The sequence below is a fragment of the Thamnophis sirtalis genome, unplaced genomic scaffold (assembly GCF_051295495.1).
Source record: "Thamnophis sirtalis isolate CommonGarterSnake01/CBP01778 unplaced genomic scaffold, rThaSir2_p1.2 scaffold_1, whole genome shotgun sequence".
Classification (NCBI taxonomy): domain Eukaryota; kingdom Metazoa; phylum Chordata; class Lepidosauria; order Squamata; family Natricidae; genus Thamnophis; species Thamnophis sirtalis.
This window is the reverse complement of record NW_028261381.1, coordinates 172,914,774-172,924,876: the sequence shown is the minus strand read 5'-3', so window position 1 is coordinate 172,924,876 and position 10,103 is coordinate 172,914,774. Positions and strand designations below refer to the sequence as shown.

Here is a 10,103-nt window from a genome sequence, read left to right as displayed (position 1 = left end):
TTTGCGTATCCTTCCCCTGGAGTGGGGAGGGAATGGAGATTTTGCAGTATCCTTTCCCTGGATTGGGGTAGGAATGGAGATTTTGCAGTATCCTTCCCCTGGAGTGGGGAGGGAATGGGGATTTTGCAGTATCCTTCCCCTGGAGTGGGGAGGGAATGGAGATTTTACAGTATCCTTCCCCTGGAGTGGGGTAGGAATGGAGATTTTGCAGTATCCTTCCCCCGGAGTGGGGAGGGAATGGGGATTTTGCAGTTTCCTTCCCCTGGAGTGGGGAGGGAATGGGGATTTTGCAGTATCCTTCCCCTGGAGTGGGTTGGGAATGGAGATTTTGCAGTATCCTTTCCCTGGAGTGGGGAGGGAATGGGGATTTTACAGTATCCTTCCCCTGGAGTGGGGAGGGAATGAGGATTTTGCAGTATCCTTCCCCTGCCACACCCACCAAGCCACGCCCACAGAACCAGTAGTAAAAAAAATTCAATTTCACCACTGGCTGGAAGGGGCCTTGAAGGTCCTCTAGTCGAACCCCCTCCTCAAAGAGGAGACCCTATACCATTTCACACAAATGGCTGTCCAGTCTCTTCTTTAAAACCTCCAGTGATGAAACACCCACAGGTCAATCTGTTCCACTGGTTAATTGCCCTCACTGTTAGGAAGTTTTTCCTTAATTCCAAGTTGCTTCTCACCTTGATTCGTTTCCATCCATTGTTTCTTCCCTTGCCTTTTGGTGCTATGGAAAATAAGTTGACTCCCTCTTCTTTGTGATACTGGAATATCACATCCTCCCTAGTCCTTCTTTTCTCTAGATTGGCCAAACCCAAATCCTGCAACCATTCTTCGTATGTTTTAGTCTCCAGGCCTTTAATCATCTTAATTGCTCTTCTTTGCATTGTTTCCCCCAAAGTCTCAACATCTTTTTTGTCATGTGGTGACCAAAACTGGATGCAGTTATTCCAGGTGTGGCCTTACTAAGACTTTAATCAGATCATCGGTTCCATTGATTAATTTAATCGATTAATCAGTGGAGCGACTTGCCTTCAAAAGTTGGGGGTGCTTCAACACTGGAGGTTTTTAAGAAGAGGTTGGAAACCCATTTGTCCGGAATGGTGTCGGGCTTCCTGCTTGAGCAGGGGGTTGGACTAGAAGACCTCCAAGGCCCCTTCCAACTCTGTTACTCTGTTTAAGTCGTACATCTGCTCAGTGGTGCAGCTGCAACATTATTTCAAAAAATCCTGCCCGGCAGTGGGACTATGGATTGCCCCCAGTTCAGGGGAGGCATTCACCAACTGGTTCGCAAATATGAGCGGGCGCATCAACGCATGCACACAGCCTTCCGTGCATGTGCTTTACTGTCGTGCGCGGCTTGCTGGCATGCGCGTGGCTTGAAAACGTGCCTAAATAGGACGGCACAGAGCAGGAGCGGGTGGGAAGCCCCGCCTGCAATTTCCACAACCGGTTCGGGCGAACCGCTCCAAACCGGCTGAATATCCCCTCTGCCCCAGTTCTATCCAAGGTTCCCACAGGAAGACGGGGCAAAGGATATGAGAAACAGTGACTCTCCTTCACCCCGGCACCACCCACAGGAATGCTTCCTTGTGAATTCAGTCTCTCCGCTTTCTCACGAGTCCGAGGCAACATCTGGATGGCGAGCCCAGAAATTCCGTGATGCAGCTGGAGCCGGCTTGTTTCAAACCAGGTTGAACTCTTCCAAGTAGCTTGCCAGAACGGCGTCCTTGATATCCGCGAAAACCGCGCAGATGTTCTGCGTGTCGGTGGCGCAGGTGTAATGGTGGTAAAGGAACCGGGGTCGGGAGGACGAAGGGGAACCGCTGCATAGAGGCCCGTCGAGAAACTGATGGAAGATGTCGCTGTACATCTCCAGGATGAAGCATTTGGCCGCGTGAATGTCTTGCTTGGGACCTGGGAAAGGAGAAGAGGTTGTGTGAATTCACTGAGGCCTCCCCCCACCTCTGCAGCCTTAAGCCTGGATTATAGTATAGTACAGTATAGTATATTGCAGGAGTGAAATCTGCTTACTGTATTTTCCAGACAATAAGACGCACCAAAGTATAAGACGCACCATGATTTTGAAGAGGTAAATTTAAAAAAAACACGTTTTTGCATTCTGCAAGCCTCCCAAACCCTCTGAACGCCTCATTTTTTGTCAAAAACGGGGCATGCAGAGAGTTTGAGAGGCCTGCAAAGTGATCCTGGAAGCTGGGGAGGGGGCAAAAACGAGGGGAAAAAAACGGGCCCATTTTTTCCAAAAAACAGGGCATGCATAGACTTTGGGAGGCTTGTAGAATGCTTCTGGGGGCTGGGGGGGGGCAAAAACAAGCACAAAACGGACCATTTTTTGCTCACTTTGCCCTCTTCAGGAGCACTTTGGAGGCCTCCCAAACCCTCTGCACATCCATTTTTAGAAGGGTTTCAGTAGGCCAAAAATGCTGTATTTAGTGTATAAGAAGCAACCAGATTTTCACCTTCTTTTTGGAAGAACAAAGATGTGTTTTATACTCCAAAAAATACGGTACTTTTGCACATGTGAACGCGCGCGTCACCTCCACACATGCGCAGAGGCTCAAAAACAGGATGTGATGATGTCTGGGCAGGTGGGCGGAGCCTCCTGCCGCCACTGCTACCAGTTCGCCTGAACCGGATAGAACCGGCTGAATTGCACCACTGCTTTATTGTCGTTGTACATCATGAATACAACGAAATTGGTTTTAGCCTCACTGGTGCAAGCCAGGACATAAAGTACAAACAACATAAATAGTATAAAGAATAATCTACATTGCTCCATGGCTGCACATCTAGGAACGTGTGCAGCAGCGCTCGGAGGTGATTGCCTAGCCGCACGTGGCTGTTTCCTCCCTCTGTTGTGGGTCTGTCACCGGTTGGCGCCACAATTTTGAGAGGAGCTTCCGGTGGGGGGGGGGGGAGAGAAGCACAGTGCGTCAGGAGGAGACTCTATGGCAAGGGGAGGGTTTTCCAGTTGTCTCCGCCATTGATAGGGCTTTTGGTTATGACAGATAGAGGAAAAAGGACGCCGCGCTAGGAGGAGACTCTATGGTGGGGGGGGGAACTGAATTTCTGATCAGCTCCAGAATTGAATGGGGGCTTCCGGTTAGGACCTTTGTGGCTCCCGGTGTTTTCTTTTCTGTGGGAAACGGGTCCAAATGGCTCTTCGAGTGTTTAAGTTTGCCGACCCCTGGCCTAGCCACTGCCTTTAAAGGTAGTCCTCGACTTACGACCACCATTGAGCCCCTATTGTCCCACACACCCACCCCCCCAATGTCAAACACAACCCTGATGAGGCCCTCAATAAAATCGAGTTTGACACCCCTGCTTTGAACACAGGGGCGAAATGCTACCGGTTGTCCCAAACTGGTGGTAAAAAAGCTACCGGTTCACCTAAACTGGTATTTCCGACAATAAGCTGTGAGGCACAATTTGTATTAGCTAGAAAGTAGGATTTCCTGCTTTCTAGCTAATCTAAATCATGTGGCACGGTGAATTCTCCCCCTGCTCACTGTTCACTTACCTTTGCAGGCGGTAGCAGGCTCCGCCTGCCCGCCCGCCCGTCATCATGTCTGTTTTTGACCCTCTGCGCATGCGTGGAAGGGCCTGCGCATGCACGGAGGTGCTTCGTGCATGCTCACATGCTACTGAACATGTAGCAAAGGTAAGTTGATTTTACCCTTGTCTAAATGGAATACAAGCCACGCCAAAAAGGGGAATTAATGGAAGGGGATACTGGTAGCTCGGGGTTGACCTACGGGAAACCTGGGTCGTCTCTGAGCTCGGTTGTTTTCTTGCAGATGTTTCATCACAGATGCCCTGATGAGGTTACCTAGTTGGGTGATGAAATGTCTTCAAGGAAACAACCAACCTCAGAGGGCACCAGGGATTCCGCAGAAGGGGAAATAGACAGCAACAACCTTTTTACCGTCTCTCGTTTGGCAACCAACCAAGCAGCTAGAAACCTTTCGCCTCTTTGGCAGCTGTCCAAACAGAAGCAGTCCTTCTCTAAACACAACACAAACAGTCCTCTCCTGGGCGATTTACAATCTCTACCGACTTTTAGCTAAACATCTTGGACCTGGGTACTTGAGAGACCGCCTACTGCCAATTACCTCCACTAGACCGATTAGATCCCACAGACTAGGCCTCCTCCGAATTCCATCCGCCGGCCAGTGTCGACTGGCGACTACCCGGAAGAGGGCCTTCTCTGTGGCCGCTCCGACCCTCTGGAACGAACTCCCCGTGGAGATTCGAACCCTCACCACCCTCCAGGCCTTCCGCACAGCCCTTAAAACCTGGCTGTTCCGACAGGCCTGGGGCTAAAGACTCGCTGCCCCACTTCGAATGGTATGATTGTTGTGTTTTTTAACCATGTATGGTTTTATGTTTTTTGTAACTTTGTTTGTTTTTCCCTCCCTTTGAGTTGTGAGCCGCCCTGAGTCCCTTTAGGGAAAAGGGCGGCATACAAATAAATTAAAATGAAATGGGAAAAAAAATGAACAATTTTGGGATGAACACCCTTGGAATGGTGTGGGAGAAGGAATGGATTTCCAGAGGAAAAAGATAGCAGTCTCCAGGAACCATTCGCACCAATCAGGTGACCCTGAGGACATGGATAAACCTCCAAGGGCTTCAAGGATGGTCTCAAAGGATGCAAATGACCAGCTGTCTGCAAGGAGTATAAACCCTTCCATTCCCCACCATCCTGTCGGAGCTGAAGAAGCTTCTTGGATGAGAAGCAAAACGTTTTCAAAAGAAAAAAAACAAGGAAGTCCAGTTGCCTCCTGAAAAAGCACCTTTGGTCCATCACTGGATGTTTTTAAGAAGGGACGAGACAGTCACTTATCTGAAATAGTATAGGGACTCCTTCTTGAGCAGGGAGCTGGACTAGGAGATCAAGTGAGGCACTAATACCACTCTATAAAGCCTTAGTAAGGCCACACCTAGAGTACTGCATCCAGTTTTGGTCACCACACCATAAAAAAGATGCAGAGACTCTAGAAAAAGTGCAGAGAAGAGCAACAAGGATGATTAGGGGATTGGAGACCAAAACATATGAAGAACGGTTGCAGGGACTGGGTACGTCTAGTTTAATGAAAAGAAGGACCAGGGGAGACATGAGAACAGTCTTCCAATATTTGAGGGGCTGCCACAGAGAGGAGTGGGTCAAGCTATTTCTCAAAGCACCCGAAGGGCAGAGAAGGAATAATGGATGGAAACTGACCAAGGAGAGATTCAACCTAGAAATAAGGAGACATTTTCTGACAGTGAGAACAATCCACCCGTGGAACAGAAGTTGCCTTCAGAAGTGGTGGGAGCTTCATCCCTGGAGGCTTTCAAGAAGAGACTGGACCGCCATTTGTCAGAAATGGTGAAGGGTCTCCTGCTTGAGCAGGCGGCTGGACTAGATGACCTACAAGGTCCCTTCCAACTCTGTTAATATGTTAAAACATTCTCATTCTGTCCCTTCCAGCTCTATTCTACTCTCTCAGGTATCATAAAATTGCCAAGGGCTGAGGAATTCTGGGACACGAAGTCCACGATCACAAAGTAGCCAATGGCTAGCTAGCTGAGGAATACTGGACCTTGAAGTCAACCTATCATAGAGTTGCCAAGAAGCGGCTGGGGAATTCCTGGCCGAGGTTGAAAAACACTGTCTTAAAGGGACAACAGCGTGAAGATGAAAGAAGTGTGCGCCAATTCTAAGAAGAGGTGTGTCTGGCCAACATCGTCACTAAACCAACGTGTTTTGTTCATTCGAATGCCACAGGAAATCATTCAGGGCTGGGCCCTATTTTCACTTTAACCACAGCCCCAGTATGTCCTCTAAACATCCTTCTTTGGCTATAACCCCACAAAGGTGTTGAGACTAGGACAAAGTGCAGAGAAGAGCAACGAAGATGATCAAAGGCCTGGAGGCAAAAAACATATTGTTGCAGGAATTGGATGGGGCCAGTCTAGAGAAAAGAAGGACCGGGGGGGACACGATGGCAGCATTCCAGTATTTGAATAGCAATAGCAATAGCAGTTAGACTTATATACCGCTTCATAGGGCTTTCAGCCCTCTCTAAGTGGTTTACAGAGTCAGCATATTGCCCCCAACAACAATCCGGGTCCTCATTTTACCCACCTCGGAAGGATGGAAGGCTGAGTCAACCTTGAGCCGGTGAGATTTGAACAGCCGAACTGCAGAACTGCAGTCAGCTGAAGTAGCCTGCAGTGCTGCATTTAACCACTGCGCCACCAACCCTTGAAGGGCTGCCACAAAGAGGAGGAGGTCAACTTATTTTCCAAAGCGCCAGAAGGCAGGACAAGAAGCAATGGATGGAACCAGGGGTGGGATTCAAATAATTTATCAACCGGTTCTCTTCCTTAATGACCAGCTGGGTAGGCGGGGCTTGGTAGTCATGTGATCGTGTGGGCGTGGCCAAGTCAATGTCACTCAGGTCGATGGACATTTCTGGGTAGGCGGGCCTTGGTAGTCATGTGATCATGTGGGCGTGGCCAAGTCAATGTCACTCAGGTCGATGGACACTTCGCCTTAGTTGTTACAATGGTAATAAGGGTTAACCGGAGAGGCAGTTTCTGTAAGCAGGGCAATAAAGATGAGGCTAGAAACAACACCAGAATGTTTCCTTCCTGCCTTCCTTACAGGATTAGCCCTGTAAAGTGGAAAAACAAAAACAAAAGGAGATTTCTTCCAACAAGCAGTTCTCTGAACTGCTTAGAAAGTTGACAACTGGTTCGCCCGAATAGGTACGAACCGGCTGAATCCCACCACTGAATGGAAGTAACCAAGAAGCAACCTCTCTAACATTGGATGTTTTTAAGAAGAGATTGGACAGCCATTTGTCTGAAATGGTATAGTGTCACCTGCTTGAGAAGGGTATTCGACTAGAAGACCTCCAAGGTCCCTTCCAACTCTGTTATTCTATTCTATTCTATTCCTTATTCTATTCTATTCTATTCTATTCTATTCTAACTGAGCTGAAGAAGCTTCTTGGATGAGAAGCGAAATGTCTTCGAAGAGAAACAAAGAAAGTTCAGTTGCCTCTTGAAAAAAAGCTTTGGGACAACCATGACCTGGATGGCTGAGAATCTCTACAGATGTTTAGTGATACACCTGTATATCCCTGTTGTCTCAATAGCCCAAGAAACTAAGGGAGCTTCCTTCTGAGATGTTTGCCACCCCCCTTTTCTTTCTGCAGGCTCAGCTACCTCTTATCTGACCATTACTTAATCTGCACCTCTTCCTTCGGACCCCCCCAATATCCCATATCATTGCAAAAAGATATTGTTGTGGCCCGCCAGATTCGGACAGTGAGGAGGTTGGGGAGGAACCTGGGCCAGTCCTGGAGTCTGGGGAAGGCTCTGATGAGGGCTCTGTGTCGGAGGGAGAGAGGGGGCCAGGGCCGCCTGACAGTTATCAGCTGCCGTCGGAGTTGGAGATCACTGGGGCAGAAGAACAGCTGGAGCCTGTTCCCAGTGTGCACATGCACAGAGTTGCCAGATGAAGGGAACAGCTAAGGAACAAGGGTCAACTTGGGAGTAAGGCCACAGGTGGACAATGAATGGTCTCTCCCAGAGGAAATAAAAGAGGAGCGAAAGGGGAGTGGAGTTTGCAGGAAACAATTCGTTCTCTTAATTGGTTTGTGACTCTCCGTGACTCCTTGCCACAGTTTGCAGATCTCGGCCTGGCAGCTCTCCAAGCCAGAGAAGGTCTGTGACTGTAAATCCTCCCTTGAAAGACTTTGCTGGATGTGAATGAGCGGAATTCACAGTCAATTAATAAAAGGGTTTTTTGTTGGGACAAGGAATGGCTTTATGCTCTTGGGAAGCCTCGATCAGAACAAATATGTGTGTTTTTCTAGACAGAATAAAAGCCACACAAAAAGGGGAATTAGGTCAGGGTTGACCTGCGGGGATCCTGGCTGCTCTCTGAGCTTGGTTGTTTTCTTGCAGATGTTTCATCACAGATGCCCTGATGAGGTTACCTAGTTGGGTGATGAAATATCTGCAAGGCAACAGCACACCAGGGACTCCACAGAACGTCGAATCTGAAAGTTGTCTTCATGGCCTCCCAGGACAGGCATGAAATGGATCTACTTGGCGATGCATGGAGATTACACAGATACTCCACAACATACAACCGCGACGGAGCCCAAAATTTCTGTAGTTAACTGAGACGTTCACTAAGTGAGCTTTGCCCCATTTTACGTCCCCTTCCTTGCCGCCGTTGTTAAGTGAATCGCTGCAGTTGTTAAGTCGTAAAGATGACTCGGTTGCCAAGCGCCTGAGTTTTGAACACACGTGACCACGGGGGCCATGCTGCGAAAGTTGTAAGTGTGAAAAATGGTCACAAGTCCCTTCTTTTCAGCGCCGTTGTTAACGTTCAACGGTCACTAAACGAGCTGTTGCAAGTCGAGGACTAACCGTATTACTATTTCTCAGTACATTTGTGACCGTAGGTTTGGAAAGCGAATGACCCAGCAGGGGGCAGCACTTAACTGATCTTAAACTAAGCACGGATAGACCTGGATAGCCACTGGATGGGACACCACAAGGAAATCACCAAATGTAGCCTGGACCGGGAATTTGAAGACTTCTGGGGGAGAGCTATGGCAATACATGCTTGTAATTTTGCCCTGATTTTTTTTCCAAATAATTTTTTATTTGTTTTATCCTTTTGCAATCTATTTTAAGTATACATTCACATAATTGTTATTCTTCTTTACATTTATCATTCTTATACATTTATTATTTCATTTAGTAAGTTATAATGTATTGTTTGGGTTGCTTTATTTACTATCCCTTCCTCCTTTTGTAACACCACCTTGTTTTCCCTTTCTTTTCTCCCTTCCTCCCTTCTCTACTTTCTTCTTTCCTCCTCTCCTTCCCCTTCCTTCTTCCCTTCCCTTTCTCCTACTCCTACTCTTCATCTTCCCCTTCCTACCCTCTCTCCTTCTCTCCCCCCCTTCCATCCTCCTCTCTTTACCTCTTTCTTCTTTCCCCGTCTTCCTTTCATTCTCTCCTCCTCTCTCCCTTTCTTTTTCTATTATGGTTGGTGTATATTTCAAAACTCAGTTTATGTTTCCTTGGAATGGTATTTCCGCCAACCCTGTTTGGAATGTAATTCTAATGGTTGGGTTGGCAATATATAAATCATATAACAATGTTGTACCTGTTTCTTTAAAATTAATCATACTGTAAAATGTGATTGGTTGCTGTTTTCTTCAATCGGCCATAAGAGGGAGCCAGAGTGACTGTTAGCTCTCTGGTTGTTAGATGCTGGGCTGATCTGATCTGAGCGTTTTGGAAGCTGGCTGTTAGAAAGTACCGTGAACTATTGTAAGTTTTGCAACTGCTAGCAAACTTTGAGTACTGGACTGTTTGTATGATTATGGACTATATTATTTGGATTATCCCTTAACTGAAAGACATTGATGACTGACTGTCTTATCCGTGTATGATTTGGACTGTTTGATGTACTCTGATACCTCTATTTCCACGAAAGTAAAAGCCTATTTAAACTGCAGTATCTCTGTATGCTGGTTTGTGTGTTCTCCAACACAACTCTCACAACACTTCACTGAACGCACTCGCTCTCCCAATGGGGAGCTTACCTAACAAACCCAAATATAATTTAGTATCATTTCTTATTCCCTTATCTTTGCTAGTCTACCCTAGTTATGTTTCCCTTCCTTTATATCCCTCGCTTTATATTTTGCCCTGAAAATTAAATGGATTTTTAGTGATGTCCCTAGAGGTTTTTGAGGGGGGAAAGGGATTTTATCTTTTAGATAATACAGGCTGTCTCAAAAATATCAGTTCAGCTTGAAGCTTTAATAAGCACAATTTTCAGCTGTAATAATAAGTGATTTCCAGATATTCGAACCAGCCTAACAGTGCCTTAGCACAGGTAGCAACTGTTTGAAGTTACAACAACTCTGAAAAAGAGGTGACTTACAACCAGTCCTTGTTCTTATGACCATAGCAGCATCTCCAGCCCTACGATCAAAATTTTGGGCATTTGGCAACAACTGGTATGGATTTATAATGGTAGGAGGGTCCCGGAGTTACGT

The 10,103-nt window shown here is 47.1% G+C and overlaps 1 protein-coding gene across 1 annotated transcript in view; it reads right to left on the bottom strand.

Annotated features, from left to right (window-relative positions):
• Positions 1-595: 595 nt before the first annotated feature.
• The window catches only part of GNA15 (G protein subunit alpha 15), a 30,732-nt gene continuing 21,224 nt past the window's right edge, over positions 596-10,103 (bottom strand). The window contains exon 7 of the mRNA XM_087703318.1: positions 596-1,917. Coding sequence (XP_087559444.1) covers positions 1,685-1,917 — 233 coding nt within the window. The 3' untranslated portion in view covers positions 596-1,684. The remainder of the gene's footprint in view (positions 1,918-10,103) is intronic.